The following is a 25,139-nucleotide window of genomic DNA, read 5'->3' on the forward strand; positions in this document are numbered from 1 at the left end:
GTTGTTTGCAACCTATGACTTGGTGAAGCAAATTTGTGTTTACCCGCTCCTTTTAGGCAGGCACGTCCCGCTCTACGAGCAGAGCGGTACCGTGGAGTGACGTGGATGATATCTTATCACGTCGTGCAGATTGCATTATTTTTCGTTTCCGAATTATCAATGGAGTGCACAGTCGGATGTAAACGTGGGCCACATTTGACGATCACATTTACACTGTACGTGCCAGGTATTTTGTATTCATGCGCTGTGACGCTTCAGGATGGATGAAGTAGCGCAAACAATGCGCAGGAAGCTCTCATGAGAACTTGCGACCACCGAGCTCAGCATAGAGCACGTCGCTGTCCGCACGTTTGCGTCCGACCCTCCTCCTGTTGTAATGGTTTGAGATGAGGAACGCGACGTCTGGCCAAATGTGATCAGCATACACATCTCGACCGCTCGGGAATTACGATTAAACTCACCCAACGATTGTTCAAAGTTCAGACGAGGATCGCAGAACGACTGGATCGAACGCGACGAGGTCAAGGTTGTCATCCTGTATACATCGCACCACAACGCACCTGGTATCGCAGCCCCAATTGCTCCTCGCTCAGCTCCATGCTGCCCCCAAGGCACTCGGTGACGCTGAACCCATCCTCGCTCAGCTCCCCGGTGAACTCGAGGCTCACGCCGTTCATGCGCGAGTCGCACTCGGCGTGGATGCGCATGCACGCAGTCAGCTCGCTGATGATTGTGCCGAAGTTGCGCGTCTTGAGCCCACTCGAGGATGTCAGTGTGCTGCGTGGTGTGTCACGTCAGTCGGGTGTTCAAGGTTCAAGCAAGAGAACCATGGAACGTACTTGCCATGCATGGGATCGCAGATCCAGGCTACGAGATGTCCGCATTGCTGGACAGCTTTGATGTGGCCGGCTAGGTGGCTCTCGATCTTCATATATTCTGTCAATATATGCGCTGGCTTTTCGCGCATTCTGCTCACCTTGGCCGCACCATAGCGAGTGATCAGCGTGACCTTGCCCGCTTCCCGGTTCGGGTTCACAACTACCATCATACCCATCATCAACAAATCATATCATTCATGCATACATGACCATGACAGCTCACTGTCGAGCAACCGGACGAGCTCGCCTGCAGCCATGCTAGGTCCCACCTTGATCCCGATTGGGTTTCTGATCCCACGGAAGTACTCAACATGCGCGCCGTTCAGCTGCCTCGTCCTGTCTCCGATCCAGAGGAAGTGCGCGGACGTGTTGTAGTACACGTTCGGCGGGAGCGGCTCACTGGGTGTGTCATCGTGGAGCGTCGAGGAGAGGGAGGACGGGATTGGGAATTCGCGCGTCATCGCTTCTTCGAAGTCCAACAAGAGGCCTTCGTGGCTGCGGCTTGGTGTAGGTGAAGGGAGCACCGCGATTTGAAGCGGCAACATACCTGGTGAAGAAGTCCGCCTCTCCCAGCACGCCCCTGCCACCACCCTGCTCGTAACTCGTGTGCTGGCTGCCGAGTCCGATCGTTCGAGTGAAGTCAAGAGCGTCAGATAGGCCTTCGGTAATGCGTTCAAACTCTTCTCTACAGAAGATCGTTAGACCTAATAGCTAAAGAAAATTGCGAGGGACACTTACCGTAGTTCTGGCGATCGTACATGCGAGAGCGACCAGTCCCGTGGGTGGTGCAGCGAAGCGAACCCTGAGGTGAGCAGGCCGCGGACATAGTTGAGTGTTGTAGTTGAGTGGAAGTAAGCACTACAAATAGTCACTAACTACTGCACGACTCAAAGCAAGCAGACTTACGTTAATAGCCTCTCAGGATCGGGTGTTCGGTCATGAGGATCTAGCCTGTCACCTTGTCAGTAAGCTGCCAAGGACAGGGAAAGCAGCGGAGTGTTACCCATTGACATTATCACCTCTGTATTCATGTGACTAAGAGTCTACGTTGTAGACTGCTGCATCGGACGTACCGGAAACTAAGTACTTCTCTGTCACCGATCTTCTCCGTCGGGCTGCTCCGAGGCTTTGCATATTGACCGGCGATACGTCCTATACGTACCTATATTGGGGGAGATGAGTTGAATTCAACAGAGAAAATTCGTCACGGGCTACACCCACCACAGGCATGCGAGCACCCCAGATGAGGATCAATGAGAACGACAGTATCAGTCCGATCTTGTTGGATATGTTTTCCTATTAGGCGTTAAATGTCAATGAGTCACAAAAAAAAAAGAGGAATGCGTGGCTCACATGAGTGCAAGCATCGAAACTCTCTGCACAGTCTCCTGCATGCAGAAGGAAAGCCTCATGCCGCTGCACCTCGCTCAACTTGTGACGAAGTCGCTCAATCTGTGGAGTTCTGATTTTATCAGGAAATACGTCTGTAGATACTCTGCGCGCACCTCAGAAGGTGTCACTAATGGAGGCAAGGTGCGGATTTTGTTCAGTACTCTGACAGTAGGTCAAAAAATGGAACAACATAACAACAGCATTGACATACTTTGTTAGCTTCTCTTGGTCTTGATATTCAACATCCTGTTATGCATCAAAACCTGAGTCAACGACATGCCGTGTGGCTGCATAACGACACTGCATACTTGAGCAGCGGGTTTGCTCTTCCATGAGCTCGGAGTCCAGGCGTCAGTCGACATGATTGTTTTGGTTCAATAATCCCAAGAAATTGAACAGTAGATTGCGGAAGCACAAGAGCAAAGGCAGCAACCGAGGAGAGTAGTGTGTCAGGAAAATTGAAGAAGTGTCCGAGTCTCAGACTCAAGTCGAGTCCCACTCGACTCAAGAATCCTGAAATAGATCGGCACGATCTCGGCAAACGATCCATCTTATCTTATCGGAGATCAGATGTCGATCAATCGCAGATGGAAATTACAGCCTCTACAAATCCAAGTCCTTGACCTGCTCCTCCAGCCACGCCCACAACTTCTGTCCAAGTTCAAGATTGTCCGTCTCTGGCTTTGCTTTTCCCACTCGTGCCCATGGTATCAAATACTGTCCCGGAGGGCGCTCGTCACTACGACACTGCGCCTCCAGCAAATATGAAGACCGACCTTTCCGCCAAACTGTGCCCCCTCTGGCGCGGTACCTCCCCATAGCTGGGTTAACGCACCTATCTCCGCGTCAGGAAGCACGGGATTCTGTTTCTTGGCTGTCAATTAAATCGACATGCTTCATGTCAGCGCAAGATACGCACGATCACGCTCAGGAATTTGACGAAGCGTCGGGTATTGCGTGCCGTGTCGTATTTCAGGTTGCCCGGATGAAGAGAGAATGAAACAAGACCTTGCTCTGCATATCTTCTGTGGAACTCATTCGCCACCACGACGTTGCCCTATATACTGTTCTCTCAGTGCGAGCATCTCTGATACCGCACCAAGCCGTCTGCTCACAAACTTGCTCTGGAAGTAGAGCTTGACCGTATTCATCTCTCGCCTCTTCGGACAATCCTTGAACGTCTCAAAGTCGAGCCCGGACACAAACTCATGTCCCACCGAGGCGACATGTACGACGCGTGGCTTGCCGCCTACGGAGGATTTGGCCGTCTCGAACAGTATTGAAAGGAGCAGCTTCGTCAGATAGAAGTGGCCTAGGTGAGCGGTGGTTAGTTTTGCCATACGTGAACTACCATGAACTCACCAAGGACATTCGTTCCGAACTGCAGGTCGTATCCGTCCGCTGTGAGGTCCTCCACCGGCGGATACATGGATGCTGCGTTGTTAAAGAGCACGTGTAACTGTGTCTCCTTTCTACGCCCTCGAATCAGCTGCTACGCAAAGGATTCCGTGCCGGTACACGTACCTCAGGAACTCATTTACCGTTGTCTTGATTGATCGCAAATCTGCGAGATCGAGGTGTATGTAAATCGCTTCATGTCCCGTCTCCTGCCTCAGTTGCTCGATCGTCTCTCTCGCTTTCTCTTCATTCCTACATGCCATATACACCTTGGCATTATGCTCCAATAGCCCCTATACAGTATAGGTTTCACAAACTCAGCACTTCGCCGCTAATGCATGCAAGGGGTATGCGACCGACCTTGACCGTTTTTCGACCGATATTTACGTTGCCGCCCGTCACGATTATCACCTTCCCCGACAAGTCCGGGATCTGATCCGTCGACCATTTCGGCGAGGGCGGCAACATGCTGTCCCAACCACCTCTGCTGACAGACAGTAGGCCGGGGACCATCGTCTCGAGGAACGTCTTTGCGGAATTCATATCGTGGTCGTGGGTTGGGTTAGAGGTTTGGAGTGGTAGCGACAACCGTGTCGAGTAGTGCCACAGAAAGGCTATTTATGTATGGGACTGCCAAGATGATGTATTACACTGACTGCGAAGACATTTCCAGGCCGCGCTAAGAGTATATACAGGAGCTCCCGTTCAGAGAATAAATAAAAATGTGTGGTTTGGGCTGAGCAAGAGAGATCCAAGACTGAGTATGATGCGCGCAAAGGTTACAGAAATGATAGAATCCAGAATGATAGCGATGCATGGGTATGTACGACAAGAACAGCACGTGGCATGAGATTTGCTGCGAAGAGACAAGTTGTGAGAATTACAGGATGCAAGAAGCCGGACCGACCGAACGTACGCGCTAAGTCAGCATGACTTCAATCAGTCCTGCGTGAGGTCAATAACCTCTCCCGAGGACACTGAGCGTGAACCCGAACTCGAACCTGATCCCGTCAGATCAATGATTCCGCTACCGAACAGCCAGCGGATCGGTAAGATGGCCCATTCGGTCTTTACGGTACTCGAGCGGCTGCGCTGGGAGTCTGTTCTGGCTTGGGAAGGCCGTCGGTTCTCTTCACCGCTCGCTACAGGACGTGGCTGCAATGACGCGAATGAGATGACGTCTTAGGTGGAAAGGAGGTTCACGTACAGCAGAAGGGCCAGCAACTGGTACTCCCTGTACCTCGGGCTCCTCCTTCACCACCGACATAGGAGTAACTGTGCGCAGCGCGATACTACAAAATATCAGCCGTGACCCCTACACGCAAGAGGATGAACAAACCTCATATCCACGCTCATCGGCGTGCTCATCGTGCGCGACCGTTTGGACTGCCTGTCCGACTCGGCCATCGATGATGCAGATCGCTTGATGCCCCTTCTCTCCACATGAACGTTAGTGGTCTCGCTCGGAGGTGGCAGCGGACGCGGAGCGATATCTTGTGCAATGAGCATCCCCATTGGCCGATAGTTATATCTGAACGTGATATGCGGCGGGGAACGTCTCGGGTCGTCGATGTACCTGACGTCCATGGTACGGGCTCTGTGTGTTGCCTCAGATTCACCCAGGCTAAAGGTACCAGATATCAGCATCGAGCCAAAGTATATGCGGCAAAATGCTACTGACGATACGCAATGACTGCCGGCCTTCTTTGTCCTCTCGTGTATTGGGCCAACCTCCGTGAACGACACGCCCCGGACGGCCTCAAACGGACCTGAACCAATGGTCATGCACCTATACACCCGTATCTCTATGACCCCCAAATTATCAGCGTTCGTGGTACCCGCCAACGCGACGTTGTCGTCATCTGTGCAAGAGCAGCTGATCTGTCAGTGATAAGGCCGGATTCAGGAATTAGCGACGCACCGGTGAGTGTAACGTTTGAGAACATGAATGGCCTGACCGTGCACCCACAGATGCGCATACCCTTGAGACTTCGCGACTTGTAGGACTTGACCAACTCCCTCGCGACGAGCTGACCATTTACAAAGCAGTGCACGCTCATATCGGTCGCCGACTTGTTCCCAAACCGGATCTTGAATTTCTGAAACATAGTCGTTCGTAAGATGCGGAGGGCTTCCCGTAGTCTCGATGCCTACTAACCCGTCCGGCCTCGCTGGGGATGTAGCAGCTCGTCATGGCGTCACTCTCCCGCGTGGTCGCATACTCGGTCAACTTTTCGATTTCAGCAACAATAGCAACTCGGCAATCACGCATATGCATATTGGGAATGATGGTCGATGAAGTGGGAAGACGTGCGAGGTGAGGGGGGGAAGGTGCGACCGTCGCTATCAGCTCGACGGCGTGTCCGACTACAAGAAGGCTAATAGACGCCTGCGCCACATGGGCCGCCGCGACGGCATCGGAAGAGCCCGGGTCGCGTCGCGCGTCGCGTCGGTCACATGAGAGGCCTGGGCCCCAGGGCGTCGGACTTAGAGCCACTAGCGCGTCGCGCTACAGTTCAGTAAGACACGTGCGAAAATATATACATCGGAGCGAGACTGGTCATACAGTACACCTGCTCATAACGCATAACGTCGGTGCCCAGGTTTGGCTATGCATTATGAGGTAGTATGCATTACCAGGCTGTCACATAGTGTGACGTTGAGTGACTATGCGTGACTTTTCAAGGTAGGGCTGTCACGCACACAAAATAGGCCTTACATTTCTACTACTTTTTTGCGACAAACCTGGTTTAGTACCCCCAAATTTGGACATAAACATAATTGATAAACATAATTATGGGACAAAAATGGTGTTATGCGTCTGTATAACCTTCAATGCACGTGAAATTTCTTAGTTAGGCATTATTCTCACGATATCATAATGCATAACGTTTTAGGTATGCATTATGTGGTATGAGATCTCATGCATAATTTGGCGGGCACCAACTCCGTGCCCACATGGAGCTATGCGTTATGAGGTGTTATGCACTATGAGGGAATGCATTATGAGCAGGTGTACTGTATATTGATGGCTGAGTTCACGGTTGAAGAATTAGCGCCAGACAAAGGTATTCGCAGAGATTTTGATACCTAGAGGTTACCAAGGTTTTCACTATCAGTCTTTCGAGGCCTCTAACAGGGATGACGAAAGAATCACAGCGGAGGACGCATCCATAAATGGTGAAGCGAATGCCAAATATGGATGTGATTGTATCTGACGTCACCGCGGGCGCGGGGGTGACGCGCTGCAACCCACATTCGAAGCGGAGGAGCGTCTCGTTCTACGTATATAATCAGGATGGCTTGCATCCACACCCCACAAACCGACTTGCATATCAATCATGATTTCGGCACGCTTCATCCGTCTCTCGCAACCTCCTGTCCTCGTCGCGCGACCTCTTGCGGTGGCGTCGTCGGCTCGCTTCCTCCACATCTCCAGCGTCGTCGCAGGCCATGATCCGTCTCTCCAGCAGGGTACTGTCTCCAAGCAGGAGAACTACCACCCAGGCGACCCGCACGACCAAGCTGCGCGCGCCGGTCAATCGAAGAGTGACAAAACGCCACTTGACGCCGCTTCGCAGGAGCCGGGCAAGAAGGCGTCGCGTGAGGGGCTATCTGGTAATCCAGAGGGTGTTGGTTTTGCTGAGCAAGTCGGCTCAGCGAGCACTTTTGCCAGCGACGGAGCGAGTGCGGAGGAGGGCAAGGGCGGCCAAGAAGAGAGCACCCCACCGGGTTTTTTTGATGCCGTTAAGAGCAAACTTGGCTTCCAGACGACGAGCGGCGAAGTGAAGCAGAACAGGGGCGGAGGCGAGGGAGTCACAGGCACAGGCACCTTCGCAAGGCTCAAGGAGAATGAGCATCGGCGCGGTCTACACACATCTGCGGTGGCTAGGATGGCGGATCCGACGAAGGGCCAGGCACCCGACGCAAGCAGGCAACCCAAGGACCGTACGTACGCCGACCAAAACGATCACTTGAAGCATCGGTCGCAAAGCGACCCGGCTCCCTCTCAAGGCAAGGGCAACGCTGCTGAGCAGCCGAGCCTGCCTTCACATCAGGTGCGTATTTCCCTCAACAAGAAGTGTCGATGAGGCACATAGTTTGCATACAGTTCCGCGACAAGACGCATAACGCCTCTCAGAAACGTATGCTTCACACGTCCGCAAGACGCCTTGAGGAGAAGCATACCACCGAGACCTACTCCAAGGACGTTGATAACTCGCCACCGTCATCGAAGAAGACGCACCAGGTCGACCCGTCAGGCACTGGCGCACAGGTAGTGCGCCCCAATGAGCCAGTGACGGGAGAATTCTCCCGAGCCGGCCCAAACACCGAAGAGTACGAGACCGTGAGTAATCTCCTGCTGAGTGGCGGAACGATTAAATAGTTTGACGTAAAAGGTGGATAAGCGCAACCCATATGACCTTCCCGGTAAGGAAAAGGACGAGAAGTTCCGGTATGGAGGAACGGGCGCGCTTGATGCTCGTTCAAGCAAGGGCGACACTGTAAGCAAGCCGGGAGAGGGACCGGAGGGTGCGTCTGCCGGTGGCCACCATCCAGAGAAGTCGCAGTGAAGACGAACCACAGATAATCAGGGAATTAAGCAGCGTAGGGCATCTTGTATGAACTAGAGTGAATTGTATCATCAAGATTATGACGTTGTGCATAACGTGCCACGTGCAGAACTCTGAGTCCGCCGAGCAGATTAACAGTCAGAGTATACAGCTTGCACCAGCTGACATTACGAGAAGCAAAAAGAAAACTCACAGGATAGAATCATTTAGTAAGCGCAAAGTTAACTCCGAAAATACCGTAGAGTGTGGTTGCGGAGGGGACTGACGCGCAAAATTGAAGGCAGGGTAGGCGCGATAGATCAGAGAGAAGTAACGGGTTCAATACGCTTTCACGCTGGCAGGCAGAGCTAGCTATCATCACAGGACACGAGCGATGAATAGAGATCACAGAATGCCACATTAGATTGAAACATGCCGATGGGGGTCAACCTGGGTGAACGCGTACGTAGGAACGAGCGAGGAATTGAGAGCGAGATCGCGTGCCGTCACAATCACGTGTACATGTAACGCGTTCTGTCACGTGCGGCACGTAGCTTCAAGCTTCGAGTCTCGTGCAGTGGTTATCTCCGAGCCCTGTCGGACCACTACTAACTTACCATATCGCTACAGCAGGAACAACGCTTTTGAGAACCAATACTTGGAGACATAACAAAAATCTCTGCTGCGACCAACTCAGAGCTGCGGAGGATAGCTGGTATTTAGCACTCTAATCGTCATGAAATGTTCAAGACCAAAAGTCGTATCTGTCTCGCAGTAATATGGGAGGAGCGCGATATCTCCGGTGGCAGCGAAGCTGAGTCGTATAAAAATGACCCATTACATGAGCGAGCACGGGAACAGCGCAGCAGTAAAGCATTATTTGCGGTGCGTTCTCTGTGTGTGCGTGACGCGTGAGTTCATTCTCACCTTCGTATTCAAGGATTGCGTGCCCGCTTTGTTGGGCACCGGGGGCTGGCAGGCGAACGTGAATCTGTCGACGAATGGGTGTTTCTCTTATCATTATATGGCAACTCACGCAAGAATGCCCGCACGGGCGTGCAGAAGGCATGAATTTCATTCTATATAGGAGAACCGGAACTCCTGCTGCAGGTCTGCCACGTCAGGCTCATGGAACTAAGTCACAGAATCAGGGCGATCTTCCTTGACTCTTTGTGCTCCCCTGAGGCTGCGCTCGCATCGTCGAGCGGCGAAATCCTCTCAAGCGGAAATAACTCACAATATATGTCAGTCGCTCCATCCAGAGAAGCTCGCTACTTTTCTCTTGGCCAGCATGCGGACTGCACGTTGAAAAGCATTACTTCCAAGGACAGCAGCGGGAAGATGAGTACTCGATGCTTCTGCGCGGTCAGCTGATCAACGCTGTATATGGCGTTTTCGAGACTAGTAAAACCCTGTTATTATCTTTGCAGCTGGGCAGCGGCACCAGCTGTCTAGTCGTGTTCCATATGTACTCATTTGCAGTGACTCAGCCGTCGAAGGTGTCCCTTCCATCTGCCCGGTACCGGGCCGCTCTAACTCCTATAGATCGCTTGACGACGATATCGGCATGCACGGCGCTCGTCATACTGTGTCTTCTCTCCACAAATTCGCACCGACCAGTGCCGTGCCGACACTAACAGGTCTCTTCGGCCGCCAGTATACGTAGCGCGTTGAAGAGTGTACAGATGTCATACGACATTTGAAACGTAGGCTCGCAGCAGTTCGTGATAAAATCCTCTGTTTATATGGTTCGAAGGCGGCCATGCCGGCCCCGGAAATATTAGTGAGTCGCACTGGCATCGTTGAACTGTCGTTCACGGTCGATGCAACGGTTAATGAAAGCCTTGTAGCTCACGCGACCTCATCTGCGACGCGTCTTTCCAAGACTTTAGCTCCTCTAAGGTCTGCCAGAACAAGACAAGACACACGGGAAGATTCCGATGGAGGATCTGTGTACCGAGATCAATGATCGATGATCGGATTTTGTAAAATAATAGCGCCATAATCTCTGAATTGCTCTCTCGGATTGCGTCGTTCACTCGTGTATCGTTTGGCCAATAACAGCTTGCATAGCCCTCAGCACCTTGCTTAGCTCGATATTTGTACAGTGCGATTCATCCTCATGAGGAGGAGCCACCTCAAACGTACCGGGCCCTCCAGTGCGCGACTAGATACCGGAACGGGGAGCCGGTAGGTTATCTGTGAGTTGTGATCGTATAAAATGCCATGCCATGCCGGCCCACCTGTACTAGTGCCCCGCGTCGCGCGGCTCTCTTGACGGACCCCTCGGTGAGCCATACATGTTTTGCGGCTCGTAAGTGACGAGTCATTCACAAGTTTCACCCCCCCACGAGAGGACCTCGAGGCGGCTGCCGCGCTTCTGAAGCTTCCATGCACCCACGCAGAAACTTTTGCGGATTGAACGCCCTAGAGCAACTATATAGACGTAGGCCGAGTCAGACTCACGAGACATAGACTTTTCGCGACTGCAACTACCGTACTCAATCCGCCATGACCTCCGCGGGACAGCTAATCTATTGCGGCATTATGCCACTGCTCAAAACGTTGGTTCTTCCATACCTTGCACGTCCACCACACTGATGAATATCACATTGTTACAGCTATATTGCCATTGCTGTTGGCTATTTTCTTGCTCGGAGAGGTCTGTTCTCGGCGGACGCTTCCAAAGGAGCTTCGCAGGTTTCCATGAACATCTCTCTTCCGGCTCTGATATTTGCAAATGTCGTCCCTGCATTCACGTCTTCCAACATCTCCGCCCTTGGTCCACTGTTCTTGACCGCGTTCAGTTACCTTGGCATAGGATTCTCTTTTGGACTGATCATCCGAGAAGTCTTCTACGTTCCGCGCAATTTCTGGCAGGGTATCGTTGTTCTATGCGGCATGAGCAACTGGGGTAACCTACGTTAGTAACCGTTATAAGGCGTTGCGCGCTGTGTGTTGGACAACGACGAGCTGAATATGCTCTGCTAGCCAACGCTATTGTATCGTCTATCATGACAGAGTCTCCGTTCAACCCGAGCACTGATCCTGAATGTGCGCATTAGTTATTTCCTGCTGCGACATGTCACTAACTCCATCGTACCATCTCAGTGGGAGTGTCATATGTCGCCATCTTTATCGTGTCATACCACCTTGTGTTTTGGGTGGCCGGTGCTGCTCGCTCTCTTGCTTGGGACTACTTGCCAGGCGTTCCTCAGGGAGCAGAGGCAGAACGACATTACTCGTGGAAGGAGAAGCCCATAGGAGGCCTCATCGCACGTTATATTCTGCGCATACCGGCACCACCGAGAGCATCCTTCTCAGACCTCGAAAAGGTGAACATCGAATCGAGCGTCGAGAAAGGCGAACTCAAGCTCACGAAGTCGGAGACGGACGATGCACGAGACGTTGAGCGACAGCTGGACGACATTGCCTATGATAACGACCCCGATATTCAGCTGGCCCGACGCACGTCGCGTCTCTCTGCGACGACGTATCGCTCCAGACAGCCCTCTGCCTTTCGCGGTGTTCTATCTTCACCGATCCCGCCGGCTCCCCCATCATCGCCGGCACCGGAGTCCATCGAAACAGTCACCAGCGACATACCTCCACCACCGTTCCTCCAACGATTGAAGAAGACACTGCGGCCTCTGTCTGCTGCGATCACTCCCATCACCTGCTCGCTGGCCATTTCGCTCCCTATCGCGCTGATCCCGGATCTCAAAGCATTGTTCACGCCTGTCAAAGGAGGACCGAGTTGGAAGGGGCCGGACGGAGAGCCACCGTTGTACTTCATCATGCAAACAGGTGAGTCCGTCCGTTATCGGGTCGCTGATGAGCTGCATTGAAACGTCGTGCGTGTCCTAAGCTGAGTTCCTGGGGACTATGGCAGTCCCGCTATCTCTGATCATTCTCGGTGCTTCCTTCGCGCGACTCAAGGTTCCCCGGCCCTTCTCTCGCCTGCCGATCATGGCTATGATCGCTGCAACAGTCGCGAAGATGGTAGTGCTTCCCGTGATTGGCGTGTTCATGGTGCAGGCGATGGTGAAGGGCGGGCTGATTGCCAAGGAAGCGCTGGCTGAGCGGTTTGTTGCAATGTTTCTCAGTGGTACTCCCGCGGCGGTCAAGTAGGTGTCTGCTGATGGATGTCTGGTCGAGGGCCTGTAGCTAATTCGCTCGATGTGTACAGCCAGTTCATAGTGTCTAACTTGTATTCAACAACAGGGGACGTTGATACGCTCTCGGTTCGTATCGTTACCGGACTCGTTGGTGGCTTCGACTGATTTTTTTCGTTCTTTCTTTCAGGCGTTCTTGCTCGTTCAATGTATGTCCATTCATTATGTGCCTGAGATGTCTGTTAATACTCCCACCGACAGACATGGGCATGTTCTTCTGTTCAGCGTGAGTCCATCGGCATTTTTGAAAATTGGAAGCAACTCATCATATTCTACCTGTAGTGCTCTAACGGCTGTATCACTGCTGTTATTGTGATGTTCGCTTTTCAAGTGCTCTCTGTGTATATATTCGTAGATTGTATGCTCTTGTAGTTATCCGATTCCACTGACCGTTCGGCTATTCGCACCGAGCTGACGGTTAGGGTAAGAGCGATGGGACATCCTCGTGAATATAAGTTATTTGGTTCGTAATATGTCTATTGGTAAAGCGAATGAACAGTTGGTACTTCTATCGAATTCTACGCCTCCCTATTTAAACCTTCTACACTGCAATGAGCTGGGACAAGGCCATATCGACCGGCGCGGTGGGGAGTTCAGACAAAAGAGCGGAAAGGGTGTCCGCCGCAACAGGCTCGTATGGGTCGTAATCGTCGCGTTTCCGATCCAGCTCGTCCATGTACCCTGCAGCCCCGGACATCCACGCAACCTTGCAGCACGCAGCATGTAGTTTCAAGAGCCGGGGATCAGGCAAGTCAAACCTCTCATCAGTCGTCTTGAACTGAACTTCGCGAGGGAAACGGTAGCCACCGAACACCATTGTTGGGTTGCTGGCTCCAATTTTGTAGCAATGACGAATGTCCTAATTGTATATGCACCATAAACTGCAGAAATAGAGCAGTAAAATGCAGACACTCACCGTTTCCTCAAACCATAACCGTAGAGTGTCAAACATGCCGTGAGCATATTGATTCAAGGTGAGGATATTCTTCAATAAATGAATTTGTTCTCCTTCAAGTTCCGTGCGGAGCTTCGGGTATCCGAATCTTTCGATGATAGTCCACACGCTTGCTGCATATTCACCCTACAGAACGGAGATAGTCAAAAAGTTGAACGGGCGACGCTGACGAGGTCAAAAACACCTTGTGCTTGTCATCAATACCCCGATTTGTAGACTCTGGGAAAATGTGGCAGCATTCTGTGACACAGAGAGGCTGATTTGCGGCCGACAGCTCGGCTTGAAGTTCAACGCTGCTCTGTTCGAAGACAGTCGAATCGAACTGGCGGGTAATCATGCATCGATTATCGTCGCGAAGCAAAGCCTGTGATCATGATGTGAGGCCTGTCAATAAGAGCAAAAAGTGAGAGTCCGCACTGCAGCCTTAGCCCCTCTGTGATCCAGCTTATTTGTTTTTAGCAATGGCAAAATCTCTTCTTTCCTTATGTCAAACGACGGCCTGGAGGGATGATCCGATGGATTGGGTGTGAGGCCTTTGTTCCTGCGGACTGCATAATTGCGAGGGGAGAGAATAAGCTAATGAAGGTAAGGAGAAGGTTACATACAGAGACGTATGAAATTCTTGTAGTATTTGTCTCCCGCAGCAGCCAAAACCTGCGCGTCGATTTTGGGCGTCCCGGGCTCCGACGGGGTGGACAGTACTTCACGCGCAAGATTGTATTGAGCGTTACGTGTAGGGGCTTCCGCCAGAAGGTGGCCAAAGAGGCGTACGAGCATCAGATCCCTTTCTAGAGAGGTTCGATCGCTGGTCGACATTTCTGCCTCGAGCTTCCGTGCGAGTTCGTCTTGGACCTCGGAGCAAACTGTGTAGACGCTGACTATGTGAGGGTCATGACAATTGAACTTCTTGAGGTCAAGCTTCGTTGGTTTTCTTATGCCAGACATGGTGGCGGATGGGGGAGAAGGGAGAAGGAGCGCATGCTGCTCCGCCACAACCACGAAACATTCCCACGCCCGACTTATTGCATCCTCACGAATTTTAGTCTCGCGGAGAGTCGGAGACAGCCAATCGGAGATTAAAAAAACCGAAAGCTTAGCCAATCGGGGATCGAAGTGACCGCTAGTGTGATGTTCGTTTTTCAAGTGCCGCGTGTGTGTATATATCGGTAGATTGTATGCTCTCGTACTAGTTCTAGATGCCTTGTGTTCGTTAGTAGTATTATCTCTGCATACCTTATGACATTCTTCCGTCGTCATAACTTCAATGAGAATACTTGTCATGCCAGTTATGATGTCATCTTCGTAAAGACGTTCTTTATAGACATGCGTGTTGGGCCTGATTGCGGTACCAGAAGCGACCAATATGATCCCAATGTGCCTTTCAAGAGACTGTTGTATCAATTCATAAGCTGTCACCGGCCGTATGAGATTAAGATCGAAGTATGTGTACAGTACTACAATTCATGTCTAGTGAACAGTGCACCGAACTCTAAGCTACAACTATAAAGCAATAAAAGTATTCTACGAGTCCCATATAATAATAACCGTTACCAGTCCCGAACAAGCTCTCATTCCTCCGGATCAAAATCTAGATCCTTCGCCACATCCTCCCAATAATCCATCTCCTTCAGTAACCGCTGACAATACGCCCGCGCATGCGTATACGTGATGTTACCTAGCAAGAGGTACATCGGCATCTCGCGCCCCTTCGCGCGGCCTTCGCCCCTGACGACATCCACAAGGACCTCCATCGCCTTGTCCGGGTCGCCTCGCGCCTGTTTCGCGACCGCGCTGAAGCCCGCGAGCGAACGCTCGCGCAACGCGTCGTACGCAGGTATGTGCTGAGTTGAGCTGTAGGGCACGTTGTGCACGTTTTCGGTGCGGAAGGCGCCTGGGGCGCAGACCATGACGCGGACGTTGAATTGGGCGAGCTCGGCCGCGTATGACTCTCCAAGTGCTAAAATGAGATACATATGAGCGATCTGGATGGAGACGGCGGAGAGAGTGACGTACCATGCAGAGCTGCTTTTGATGCGATGTAGATGCCTGCAGTCTGTAGCATGTGAACGTTGTCAGTTCGTTTTCTTTGCGGACAAACACGTCCGTCCTTACGGGCATATCTGCTTTCCAGGCGGATCTGCTGCCGATCATGACGACAGTGCCCGATTTTCGTTCCCGCATGTGCGGCAGGATAGCATTGGTCACATTGATCACACCAAACAGATTGGTTTGAAATTGCTTCATGGCAACCTCGCATCTACAACCGGACGGTTTCCTTCAGCGTATGCTCGTATAAGAGTATGCAAACCGCTCACCCTCCCTCCTCTATGAGCGACTTCGCGCCATAGCCGGCATTGTTCACCAGGACGTCTACGCGTCCCCATATTGAGAGCGCCTCATCCATGGCTCGCTGGATGTTTTCTGCGGAATCCGCAACGTCGAGCTTGATAATGCGCAGTCGACTCCGATCGCCTTCTGGAAGCGAGCAAGGGTCGAACGTTCGCACAGTGGCAATGACATAGTCTCCCCGTGCGAGCGCAGATCGTACTAGGCGCTTCCCGAAGCCAGAGGAGGTGCCTGAAGAAGCGATAAATGAGCGACACGCTCGTCTAACTCAGTTGATTCACGGAGATAGGTGCCTTTCGTCCGACTTCTGCATCACGGATACTGCGATGCAGAGGCTAGACTAGACATACACAGCGAATGACAGCGTTGATAGATCTACGTACCTGTGATGAGCCAGACCTTTTGGTGGAATTGTAGTGTGTTAATCATCTTAGAGAGGAGGCTACGGCCAATGCACCTCGGAGAGGGAAAGCGTTCTGTGCGGTCTGACACGTCCGTTCTAACTTTTATAGCCCACGAGCCCCTCACAGCACTGAGCCATATGTGCCTACGCGGGCGTATGATACCCCGGATCTTGGCGCACCATCCGTTTGTCCGAGACACTTACGTGCATGGACCAGCCATCGGCGACTGGCAGATAAAAGCGCGTCGCCATAACAGTTTGCGTGATGAGATGACCGCGGTGGCACAGTTGCCAAGTACGCGCGTCCGGGCGAGTTACGGAATGCCTTGATTGCTCTGCTGTGCGCTCCGTGTACGTACCGTGGAAACTGGAATTGCGAAATTCTGGAGATGATCAGGAACGTTAAACTTCAGCGGAGAGCGCTGCAGGTGATCTCCGCTGAGCATGTTGTGTTCCTAGTGGAGGACGCGTCGGCGCCCATCAGCGCGTCGCACAGCTATGCGCTTTGATTAATACGCTCCGGCGTTCCCACGGTAACAACCGTCTTGAAACACTTCCGTGTTTCTATCGGCGGGTCAAACAGAGTCAATGGACACCGCCTCATGCCGGCCCCGTGAGAATCGCATGCGCAAAAAAATGATTATGTGGCAGTGATGCGGTAGGTGCTCCTGGGTGGCCACAAGCTTCGAAGTCTAGCCCATGTCTGCATGTCTTCTTTTTTTTAAAACTTCTTCCCATCTGTGGAAGTGCATTCTTCCACTCTACAGCTGCAGTGAATGTCAGGGTCAGATTGTTCGGCAGGATAAAGAATGGGCTTTTTTCCCGCCTGGCTTCACGTAATCATGCAAGGCACTGTACATGCAGCTTACGAGTCACCGTGACGGGGAGATTAAGCAGTGCGATCGGGCGCCTGTTTCACCGCTGACAGATAGATGTACAGCCACAGTCGGTGACCGCCGTGCTTCAGCTTCAGGAACCATGCGGCACCAGAAGAGCAAATTCGTGTATGATGTAATTTGTAGCGACGATAGACCTATTTCCGGTAGTGAAACAGTTCAATCCAGACACGAAATGAAGAACAGAAAATACAAACGACTGCTTCCCTGCTGATGAATTACAATATGCCACGGCCTACGGCAAACTGTCCTCAACACGTCCCACCGGCCTCCAAAACTTCATCCAGCAAATCCACGATGACAGGCTGAAACGGTGCCTCGCCAAACCGTATTGCTGCACCTCCAGGAAGACGCGCTTTGGGCCCCATCGGCCAATTCGCCGCATTCACAAAGACCGTCTGATCGTCGACGATCCCCGGTTTTTCGGCGCTACTGTTTGGATCTGAAGCAGGCCATTCATGAATGAGCGCCCCGTGGCCTTCATGAATGTGTCCGAAGACATGCAGGCGCGGCCGAAGAGAGGGCAGGCGCGCGGCTAGTGTCTCGCAGCCGACGTGTTCACCAATGATTGTCGTGTCGAATACGTTGTAAGGCGGCCCATGAGTTAATCTGACGTGCATATGATGAGCATCTTGTTGTGCCACGGGTTGTCCGAAGCCAGGAGGCTCACAGAATATCAGCCTTCGGGAACTCAGAGACGATTTCTGGCGAAGGTCATAAGTAAGACCAGTGGCGTGCACAACTAAGAAGGCCGATCGAACTGAATCTCACTTTCCGCTTCTTTGCCGCGCTCGTAGTTGAATGCCCAATTGTGGAAATAAGGTGACCACTGGAACGAAGGAAAGACTGATGGTGAGAACAGTTCATACAGCGCATGCCAGGCACCGCCCACCTACCGGAGATCCGTAGACAGTCCATATCCGTCCCTCCTCCTTGACCTTGAACTCATACGATTGGTCCTCCAGATAAACAATCCCCGATCGTTGTGCTTTATGCCCTTGGACGAGGTCTTGGATCAGACCGATGTTCTGCATCGGACCGCCCGTTGAGCGACACTGAACAACGCGGTAGAAGACAGATGGCAAACCTGCTTCTGCGTGCGATGCCAGCGCATATAGTTCTTCTCATACCAGTCATCGTGGTGGTCAAGTGGCAGGTCGTGGTTGCCCGCGATGATTCTCATGAAACAGGAGATTAGATTCCCTCGGTGCCCAATGTAGGCGTGACATACAATGCATTCCGCGATTGACTGGCACTTACATTTTTCTGGGATGGGGTAGGTCCCCAAGCCACTCTATCGTCCTCTGGAAGTCAGAGTACCTGCCCACCATGGTGAGGTCTCCACTGTGCAAGAGCACGTCTCCTGGTGGCACATGGACCATGCGCGAGTGAGTGTCGCTGATGCACACGAAGCGGGTCCAGTGCGGAGATGGAACGGGAGGAGGATTCGTGCTATCGTATTCCAGATGGACGATGGCAGTGGCGCTGCGCAGAGTAGTTTCAGAGTCGCAGTCCTGCGAGCTAGGAAGAGGAACGAAGGTGCCGGGAGAGTGCTGGGAGGCCATCGCGGCTGTCGCGCGGTGAAAGTGAGATGCTCGGGAGCGGACGAAGAGCAATGCCAATAGACCTGCAAGCCTGGCTCCAACTCTGGCTGAGATACTCCCACGATCGAATGAACTGAGTCTGAGGACGACCGTCGGGCCGCACTTTCGCGCACGCCCTCCAAACAGGTTTCTGCACTACGAGGTCTAGCCGCTGCGCCCATGCTGTCGAGCGTTTGTCAAGCAGGGGATAGCGAATCTAAAGCCGGGTAAGGGTGCGAGCTTGAGAAGAACAACCAGCCGCACTACTGCCAACAATCCAGGCCAGCCGGTCACACTCGGGCGCGTGTCGTCACACAGTCGAAAACGTGACTCCGCAGGTCGAGTTCAGACCTACTGTTAGGCAAAGCTAGGTTCCCATAATGTCGATTATACTGTGCTCAAGTCCCATGTCTCACACTGCATCTACCAACTCCTGCTTGCTCGAGCGTCTCAACGTTCGGACACGTCTCGGACAGTCCCCTCGAGGCTTTGGACAATGCAATTCTTCTTACTTCCATAAGCCTAAAAACTCTCCGCACGGTGCTGTGTCTGTTACCCCATTCGCGCGAAGAACGATTGCTATGTGATTTTTCGCTGGCTCATCCAACCATCGGGCGTTGCCGAACGCATTTCAGCATAGTGAGAATGCGGGCCTGACTAGGCCTGACTGTCAATCACTGGCTGCAAAACAAGTCTACCTTTGCGAGACTTGATTTGAACACTGCAACTATGGCGAACCCACCGCTTCCTCTCACCCGGTCGTCCGTTCAAACCGCTCACAAAGTGATCAAGCCTCGCATCCACCACACCCCCATCTTTGCGTCTTCCTCGCTGTCTGCATCTCTTCCGGGACAGAATACGCTCTATTTCAAAGCCGAGAACCTACAGAAAGGCGGTGCCTTCAAATTTCGCGGCGCAAGCTATAGCTTGAGCTGCCTCACAAAAGAAGAGCTCGACAAGGGCGTCTGCACGCATAGTTCAGGTACGCGAGCCAAAGATTGCTCCGCAACTCAGTTTAGACATGTTCGACACAGGCAATCATGCTGGTGCGCTGGCGCTGGCAGCCAAGGAACAGGGCGTGAAATGCTACGTGGTCATGGTACCTCGCGTCACATCTGGCATCACCCGATCCAACTGATCGCGCGGCGCTGACTTTGATCCCCAGCCAAACAACTCTTCCCAGCCCAAGATTGATGCCGTCCGGGCTTATGGAGCCGAGATCACGTTCTGCGAGCCCAATGCCGCCGCCCGTGCAGCGACCCTCGCGGTGGTGCAGGCGAGAACGGGCGCGACGTTTGTACCTCCGTACGATGCCGTCAACACGATCCTTGGTCAAGGAACCGCCCTACTGGAACTCATCGAGCAGGTCCCAGAGCCTTTGGCGGCAGTGATCGCTCCCGTCGGTGGTGGTGGTCTGCTCGCGGGCACGGCGCTTGCTGCGGAAGGCACAGGCGTGCGAGTGTTCGGTGCTGAGCCTGCGGGTGCAGACGACTGCGCGCAGGGCCTCAAAGAAGGCAAGCGACAGGAAGACGTCAAGGCGAACACAATCGCAGACGGGCTGCGGACGCCGGTGGGCGTGATCAATTTCCCCATCATCCAGGAGAAGGTCGAGCGGGTGGTTGTCGTCTCTGACGAGGTGCGTGCCGGTGATACATACCTTGCAGGCTGGCGTCTGGCAGCGGGCGCGCGCTGGGTGATTGACTATGCGGGCTGACGTCGTTTGCCTTGTGGAATGGAAGGAGATTGCCGATGCGATGCGGCTGATGTGGGAGCGGTTGAAACTCGTCGTCGAGCCGAGTGGCGCGGCTGCGTTCGCTGCGGTACGCAGTCCGGCGTTCCAGGAATTAGGCATTAAGGGGGCGGTTGGGATCATCATCAGCGGAGGTAACATTGACCTGTCCAGGCCGTTGCCGTGGTGTACATAACAAGCAGCCGTTGAATGCACCACATGAGATGCCTTGTCTTGACATAGACGAATTTCGGTATCCTGACTCAAGCATAGCTTTCCACGTACAATTGGCTGCCTAAGAGAGAGGCCGGACAGCACCATGAAGCCGATGTCATGGTACCCCAGCATGTCTGCGAGCACCTCGATGCCTCCAAGTCCAAGACTACGATTGTTCCCGGAAGCAACCCCGTCTCAGGCACCGTTACTCGTTGCCGCTATTGCTTGGTCACCATCAACAACTGAACGACAAGCTTGCGAGCTTCGCGCCCTGGAACCGTAACGGCCGGTGCGGACGTGACGCAATCGCGTGTGCGCCTTTGACAGCTATAGCAGCGCCAATTCGGGCCCTGTCCATTTTCGCATTATTAATTCCTTGGAGTGGTCGTACTTAGGGAAAAAAACGGAAGTCCACGTAATTTTTGCAGAAGATTTACCGGTGGCTGTCATTCTAGGGGTTTAGTCAGTACGTGAAATCTTCTTAGCAGCTCCGTTGAGTGCTGAAATGTACCGTAGCATGCATCAAGAACTTTATTACGTACGAAAAAGCATACTGCCAGGGTCTGTTTTCACGAGGCACGTTGGAACAATGCCATACAGTGGAGATCATTTCTGTCTGTGGCTGTGGCAATTGGGAACTTCGACGGGAGACCGCTAGCAAGTATACCAGAAGGGGGTAGATATCTGCCGAGAAGTGAACTCTGCATTCAGACCTGTTTGGCTGCTTGGCCTTCGGTGAGTTGATAATAGTCACAGATACCAATGACAATGCCTTTTGAACACCCACTGCCCACTGTAAACGCAAATACAAGAATTCATGCACGAGCTTCTAAATTCGTTACCTCCTGAGCAGGCGGAGGAGATTGAGCCTGCTGTGTGAGATTGAGCACTGCTATATTGTATTGGACGACGTTGAGGAATGAGCATACTGCATATAGTACAGGTTAGCGCGTGACAAGTGCTTCTTTTGTGGCACGTGTTATGTGACGAGACGCGTCTCTTGACACTCGACTTCAGCCGCCGCGCCTACGTTCCACTTATTTCGTACGTACTGCTGAGCTCTGCCACAGGGCAGCCCTGTGAGTTTCTCTGAAGGACTCCAAGATGAGTGTTGAGGCTCTTCAGGAAGGCGATTTATCCTCTGTGAGTTTGATTATTCTCAGCTTGCAAGCTTTCATCGTCATTCATTGCCAACAGGTCAAACCTCTCTTCACGGACAGGATCATACATATCGAACTTATCACGGATGTGGTATTCTCGTATTGTTCACCCGCAACGCTTCTCCGCATCGCCAGAACATGTCGTGCCGCACACAGCGCCATCCATGCCTACATCCGTTCCACGTTCAGGATCGACCGTCTCCTGTCACGCTTCTTCCAAAACCCGTTATCCTTTCGCTCCCTGCAGGCTCGCACAGGAACCTTGATATCCGGCTCCGTCGCTCTGCAGTTCTTTGACGGAACCTCGTTCCCTGCCTCGGACCTTGATCTGTACGTGTTCATGCAACACTGCGGAGAAGTCGGCCTATGGCTGCTGGCTGAAGGGTACAGCTATGTGCAAGGGCACTCGGCTCACGCTGATTTTGAGTCGGCATTGGGAGACGCGAATGACGCTCCGGTCGAGGTATACAACATCCCCGGCGTCGCTCGCGTGTTCACGTTCGCGAAGACGCCGCCAGACGGAAAGGAGCTGAAGGTCCAGCTCATCATGGCCATTAACGTTCCGATGGCGGTGGTCTTGGGTTTCCACTCCAGTGAGTTATCTTCATCTTGAGCGGTAGCTCAAGATACACTTTGAAGCGCTTGCTTCTTTCTTCACAGCTTGCGTCATGAACGTCATCACATACGAAAAGGCATACTGCCTCTTCCCTAAGGCGACGCTCGAGCAGCACCGCACCCTCGCGAGCTACTCCTGCCTCGGGCGGAACCCGCGACGCCATCATGGGCTCTTGAAGTATGTCGAGCGCGGATTCAAAATCGTCGTCTCCCTCCCGTTGCAAGAGCTCTACCTCCAAAACCCCTCATGGAGCCTCGGCATGCGCCGCATGGACGACGGCAGGAGTTGGGTCATCCCGCTCGACACGGAGGGCATCGACAGGCGTACGCGGCCCAACGCGAGCACGCGGGCACTCACGCACGACCCTGCGGCGGTGACGACCTGGTTCGTGAATGCGCGTGGAGATTATAACGGTGGGACGTTCTCGGTGACGATGGAGTTTGACGTGATTGGGTCGCCGCATCTCGAGTATAAGTATGTTCTCGCTATGTCAGACCCTGATTGGGAGACGCGGTACCTCACCCAGAAGATGAGGGAGAGGATCGACAGGAACCGTCGCCAGCTGGGGTTGCTGTATGGTTCTGTTGGTCAGACATAGTAAGTGTGGCTTTGTCGAGTGTTGTATGCGCTGATGGGTAATTTGCTTCAGCTTCGACGGGGAACTTCCGGAGTTCCTCAATACCATGCGCGCGTTCTTGAATGAGCGGAATCATTCGGACGACATGTCGGATTTGCGTTTCATGTTTGAGAGGCTGTCCTCGGTTTGATATGTTGTATAGTTTCTTTCACTGTTAGCAGAGTGTACATAAACCTCTTTGTATGGCCTTTTCTTGATGGACTGGTAGTTGTCAAATGTAGCCGTATAGGGTATTTCGTGCTTATGAGAGCGCAACGTTGGTGAATCTGTAGAATTACATGTAACAAATCAGCTAGTCCGACATACAATATAACAATCCTAATTCAAAACGCAAACACCACACGACGTCTCCCTTCTCCCCCTCTGCTACCGCAACGCCTTCGGCGGCACATACTGCGGTATCTCCTTGAACACCTCAATCGCCGACTTTGGCGACAAATCCACATATTTCGGAGGCAACAGGCTATCATGCTGGTTCGCTTTCGGCTCGCCCTTCACGCGCAGCCGCGATGCTGCATGCGCGGGACCGCGGTGGCCACAAGCCTTATCGGGAACGCATTTAGCTAGCGCGTGACAAGTGCTCCTTTTGTGGCACGTGCTATGTGACGAGCGCGACTCCAGCCACTGCTCCACTGCACAGGCAGTGCCCTGTGCGGGTGGGGACTCCTCACCCTGTGAATTTTCCTGAAGGACTCCAAGGTGGGTGCGGAACGCGATTTATTGTCTGTGAGTTTCATTCTCACCTTTCCAGCTTTCATTCCTATTAACATTGCCAACAGGTCAAACCTCTATTCACGGACAGGATCATACATATCGAACTTATCACGGATGTGATATTCTCGTGCTGCTCACCCGCAACGCTTCTCCGCATCGCCAGAACATGTTGCGCCGCACACATCTCCAGCCATGCCTACATCCGTTCCACGTTCAGGATCGACCCGTCACGCTTCTTCCAAAACCCATTATCCTTTCGCTCCCTGCAAGCTCGCACAGGCACCCTTATTGCCGGCTCCACTGCCCTGCAGTTCTTCGACCGAACCTCGTTCCCCAACTCGGACCTCGATCTGTACGTGTTCATGCAACACTGCAGAGAAGTGGGCCTGTGGCTGCTGGCTGAAGGCTACAGCTACGTGCAAGCGCGCTCGGCTCATGCTGATTTCGAGTCGGCATTGGGAGACCTGAATGACGCTCCGGTCGAGGTATACAACATTCCCAGCGTCGCGCGCGTTTTCACGTTTTCAAAGTCCGCGCCAGACGGGAAGGAGCTGAAGGTCCAGCTCATCATGGTCATCGGCGCACCGATGGCGGTAGTCTTGGGTTTCCATTCCAGTGAGTGACCAAGTTCATCTTGAATCACAGCTCGAGTCACACTTTGGAGCTCTCGCTTCTTTCTCACAGCTTGCGTCATGAATGTCATAACGTACGAAAAGGCATACTGCCTCTTCCCAAAGGCGACGCTCGAGCAGCACCGCACCCTCGCGAGCTACTCCTGCCTCGGCCGCAATCCGCGGCGCGATCGCGGGCTCTCCAAGTATGCCGACCGCGGGTTCAACACATCCTCTCCCTCCCGCTGCAAGAGCTCTACCTACAGAATCCCGCATGGAGCCTCGGCCTGCGCGGCATGGACGACGGCAAGAGTTGGGTCATCCCGCTCGACACGGAGGGCATCGACAGGCGGACACGGCACAACGCCAGCACCCGGGCGCTCACGCACGACCCTGCGGTGGTGGCGAGCTGGTTCCTGCATGCGAGGGGAGATTATAATGGTGGGACGTTCTCTGTGACCATGGAGTTTGACGTCCTTGGGTCGCCCCATCTCGATTATAAGTATGTGCTCGCTATGTCAGATCCTGATTGGGAGATGCGGTACCTCGCCCAGAAGATGAGGGAGAGGGTCGACAGGAACCGCCGCCAGCTGGGGTTGCTATACGGCTCTGTTGCCTAGACATTGTAAGTGTAGCTTTGTCTGCCGCTGCATGCGCTGATGAAGACGTGATTCAGCTTCGACGAGGAACCTCCCGAGTTCCTCAAGACCGTGCTCGTGTTCTTGAATGAGCTGAATCACTCGAACGACATGTCGGATTTGCGCTTCAGGTTTGAGAGCCTGTCCTCGGTTTGATATGTTGAATGGTTTCTTTCACTGTTAGCAGAGTGTATCTGTACGATCCTTTCCTTGATGGACTCGTGGGTGTTAAATGTAGG

The 25,139-nt window shown here is 52.9% G+C and overlaps 11 protein-coding genes across 11 annotated transcripts; 5 read left to right on the forward strand and 6 right to left on the reverse strand.

Moving 5' to 3' along the window:
• Positions 1-123: 123 nt before the first annotated feature.
• Positions 124-2,743, reverse strand: LAESUDRAFT_743329 (DAHP synthetase). Its single transcript, XM_040911254.1, has 16 exons — positions 2,579-2,743; positions 2,482-2,516; positions 2,384-2,432; positions 2,232-2,330; positions 2,100-2,174; positions 1,952-2,040; positions 1,882-1,899; positions 1,785-1,829; positions 1,617-1,736; positions 1,426-1,563; positions 1,102-1,373; positions 977-1,038; positions 840-925; positions 561-777; positions 462-501; positions 124-402 (listed from the first exon to the last, which is right to left on the reverse strand). Exons 1-16 carry the CDS (start codon positions 2,630-2,632, stop codon positions 296-298), a joined length of 1,506 nt encoding a protein of 501 aa, XP_040764198.1. The 5' UTR covers positions 2,633-2,743; the 3' UTR covers positions 124-295.
• Positions 2,744-2,828: 85 nt separating this feature from the next.
• Positions 2,829-4,224, reverse strand: LAESUDRAFT_725898 (NAD-P-binding protein). The gene is made up of 7 exons (XM_040908912.1): positions 4,029-4,224; positions 3,795-3,961; positions 3,633-3,742; positions 3,386-3,582; positions 3,190-3,327; positions 3,047-3,133; positions 2,829-2,987 (listed from the first exon to the last, which is right to left on the reverse strand). The coding sequence occupies exons 1-7, from the start codon at positions 4,209-4,211 to the stop codon at positions 2,874-2,876; spliced, it is 996 nt and encodes a 331-aa protein (XP_040764199.1). The 5' UTR covers positions 4,212-4,224; the 3' UTR covers positions 2,829-2,873.
• Positions 4,225-4,607: 383 nt separating this feature from the next.
• Positions 4,608-5,946, reverse strand: LAESUDRAFT_759296 (uncharacterized protein; the record flags this gene model as incomplete). The annotated part of the gene is made up of 6 exons (XM_040912581.1): positions 4,608-4,823; positions 4,876-4,960; positions 5,008-5,292; positions 5,350-5,530; positions 5,590-5,767; positions 5,827-5,946. The coding sequence occupies 6 exons, from the start codon at positions 5,944-5,946 to the stop codon at positions 4,608-4,610; spliced, it is 1,065 nt and encodes a 354-aa protein (XP_040764200.1).
• A 1,020-nt stretch (positions 5,947-6,966) lies between these two features.
• On the forward strand, positions 6,967-8,242 carry LAESUDRAFT_700258 (uncharacterized protein; the record flags this gene model as incomplete). The annotated part of the gene is made up of 3 exons (XM_040906406.1): positions 6,967-7,726; positions 7,780-8,016; positions 8,069-8,242. Exons 1-3 carry the CDS (start codon positions 7,010-7,012, stop codon positions 8,240-8,242), a joined length of 1,128 nt encoding a protein of 375 aa, XP_040764201.1. The 5' UTR covers positions 6,967-7,009.
• Positions 8,243-10,525: 2,283 nt separating this feature from the next.
• LAESUDRAFT_725902 (auxin efflux carrier) lies at positions 10,526-13,187 on the forward strand. The gene is made up of 9 exons (XM_040908913.1): positions 10,526-10,785; positions 10,843-11,144; positions 11,213-11,275; positions 11,333-12,028; positions 12,090-12,348; positions 12,411-12,465; positions 12,527-12,545; positions 12,598-12,622; positions 12,679-13,187. Exons 1-9 carry the CDS (start codon positions 10,769-10,771, stop codon positions 12,710-12,712), a joined length of 1,470 nt encoding a protein of 489 aa, XP_040764202.1. The 5' UTR covers positions 10,526-10,768; the 3' UTR covers positions 12,713-13,187.
• LAESUDRAFT_653553 (uncharacterized protein) lies at positions 12,938-13,715 on the reverse strand (the record flags this gene model as incomplete). The annotated part of the gene is made up of 3 exons (XM_040904433.1): positions 12,938-13,255; positions 13,313-13,477; positions 13,536-13,715. Coding segments are annotated over 3 exons (663 nt in total), but the record flags the coding sequence as incomplete, so codon positions are not given.
• Positions 13,716-14,759: 1,044 nt separating this feature from the next.
• LAESUDRAFT_725903 (NAD-P-binding protein) lies at positions 14,760-16,161 on the reverse strand. Its single transcript, XM_040908914.1, has 5 exons — positions 16,081-16,161; positions 15,667-15,928; positions 15,464-15,608; positions 15,365-15,404; positions 14,760-15,308 (listed from the first exon to the last, which is right to left on the reverse strand). The coding sequence occupies exons 1-5, from the start codon at positions 16,124-16,126 to the stop codon at positions 14,920-14,922; spliced, it is 882 nt and encodes a 293-aa protein (XP_040764204.1). The 5' UTR covers positions 16,127-16,161; the 3' UTR covers positions 14,760-14,919.
• Positions 16,162-17,277: 1,116 nt separating this feature from the next.
• On the reverse strand, positions 17,278-18,483 carry LAESUDRAFT_630415 (Metallo-dependent phosphatase; the record flags this gene model as incomplete). Its single annotated transcript, XM_040903386.1, has 6 exons — positions 17,278-17,605; positions 17,667-17,700; positions 17,768-17,825; positions 17,893-18,024; positions 18,084-18,174; positions 18,257-18,483. Coding segments are annotated over 6 exons (870 nt in total), but the record flags the coding sequence as incomplete, so codon positions are not given.
• Positions 18,484-19,174: 691 nt separating this feature from the next.
• Positions 19,175-20,563, forward strand: LAESUDRAFT_725907 (tryptophan synthase beta subunit-like PLP-dependent enzyme). The gene is made up of 4 exons (XM_040908915.1): positions 19,175-19,561; positions 19,614-19,678; positions 19,745-20,215; positions 20,319-20,563. Exons 1-4 carry the CDS (start codon positions 19,309-19,311, stop codon positions 20,502-20,504), a joined length of 975 nt encoding a protein of 324 aa, XP_040764206.1. The 5' UTR covers positions 19,175-19,308; the 3' UTR covers positions 20,505-20,563.
• Positions 20,564-21,560: 997 nt separating this feature from the next.
• On the forward strand, positions 21,561-23,254 carry LAESUDRAFT_700278 (uncharacterized protein). Its single transcript, XM_040906407.1, has 4 exons — positions 21,561-21,667; positions 21,722-22,277; positions 22,345-22,897; positions 22,950-23,254. Exons 1-4 carry the CDS (start codon positions 21,629-21,631, stop codon positions 23,065-23,067), a joined length of 1,266 nt encoding a protein of 421 aa, XP_040764207.1. The 5' UTR covers positions 21,561-21,628; the 3' UTR covers positions 23,068-23,254.
• Positions 23,255-23,716: 462 nt separating this feature from the next.
• LAESUDRAFT_725910 (uncharacterized protein) lies at positions 23,717-25,093 on the forward strand (the record flags this gene model as incomplete). The annotated part of the gene is made up of 3 exons (XM_040908916.1): positions 23,717-24,266; positions 24,470-24,857; positions 24,939-25,093. Coding segments are annotated over 3 exons (1,056 nt in total), but the record flags the coding sequence as incomplete, so codon positions are not given.
• Between the last annotated feature and the right edge of the window lie 46 nt (positions 25,094-25,139).

This window comes from Laetiporus sulphureus, assembly GCF_001632365.1.
Source record: "Laetiporus sulphureus 93-53 unplaced genomic scaffold LAESUscaffold_20, whole genome shotgun sequence".
NCBI classification, from domain to species: domain Eukaryota; kingdom Fungi; phylum Basidiomycota; class Agaricomycetes; order Polyporales; family Laetiporaceae; genus Laetiporus; species Laetiporus sulphureus.

Coding starts and splice junctions, on each gene's coding strand:
- LAESUDRAFT_743329 (XM_040911254.1), bottom strand. CDS start 2,632: ATGTCGACTGACGCCTGGACTCCGAGCTCATGGAAGAGCAAACCCGCT. Junction 1,737..1,784: donor GATCCTGAGAGGCTATTAAC/GTAAGTCTGCTT, acceptor GACTATTTGTAG/TGCTTACTTCCACTCAACTA. Junction 1,564..1,616: donor GTACGATCGCCAGAACTACG/GTAAGTGTCCCT, acceptor GATCTTCTGTAG/AGAAGAGTTTGAACGCATTA.
- LAESUDRAFT_725898 (XM_040908912.1), bottom strand. CDS start 4,211: ATGAATTCCGCAAAGACGTTCCTCGAGACGATGGTCCCCGGCCTACTG. Junction 3,962..4,028: donor TCGGTCGAAAAACGGTCAAG/GTCGGTCGCATA, acceptor TATACTGTATAG/GGGCTATTGGAGCATAATGC. Junction 3,328..3,385: donor TCTACTTCCAGAGCAAGTTT/GTGAGCAGACGG, acceptor AACAGTATATAG/GGCAACGTCGTGGTGGCGAA.
- LAESUDRAFT_725902 (XM_040908913.1), top strand. Junction 11,276..11,332: donor CCCGAGCACTGATCCTGAAT/GTGCGCATTAGT, acceptor GTACCATCTCAG/TGGGAGTGTCATATGTCGCC. Junction 12,029..12,089: donor GTACTTCATCATGCAAACAG/GTGAGTCCGTCC, acceptor GCGTGTCCTAAG/CTGAGTTCCTGGGGACTATG.
- LAESUDRAFT_725903 (XM_040908914.1), bottom strand. CDS start 16,126: ATGATTAACACACTACAATTCCACCAAAAGGTCTGGCTCATCACAG. Junction 15,405..15,463: donor CCTGGAAAGCAGATATGCCC/GTAAGGACGGAC, acceptor CACATGCTACAG/ACTGCAGGCATCTACATCGC. Junction 15,309..15,364: donor ATCAAAAGCAGCTCTGCATG/GTACGTCACTCT, acceptor ATCTCATTTTAG/CACTTGGAGAGTCATACGCG.
- LAESUDRAFT_725907 (XM_040908915.1), top strand. CDS start 19,309: ATGGCGAACCCACCGCTTCCTCTCACCCGGTCGTCCGTTCAAACCGCT. Junction 19,562..19,613: donor CGTCTGCACGCATAGTTCAG/GTACGCGAGCCA, acceptor TGTTCGACACAG/GCAATCATGCTGGTGCGCTG. Junction 20,216..20,318: donor TGGTTGTCGTCTCTGACGAG/GTGCGTGCCGGT, acceptor GTGGAATGGAAG/GAGATTGCCGATGCGATGCG.
- LAESUDRAFT_700278 (XM_040906407.1), top strand. CDS start 21,629: ATGAGTGTTGAGGCTCTTCAGGAAGGCGATTTATCCTCT. Junction 22,278..22,344: donor GGTCTTGGGTTTCCACTCCA/GTGAGTTATCTT, acceptor CTTTCTTCACAG/CTTGCGTCATGAACGTCATC. Junction 22,898..22,949: donor GGTTCTGTTGGTCAGACATA/GTAAGTGTGGCT, acceptor AATTTGCTTCAG/CTTCGACGGGGAACTTCCGG.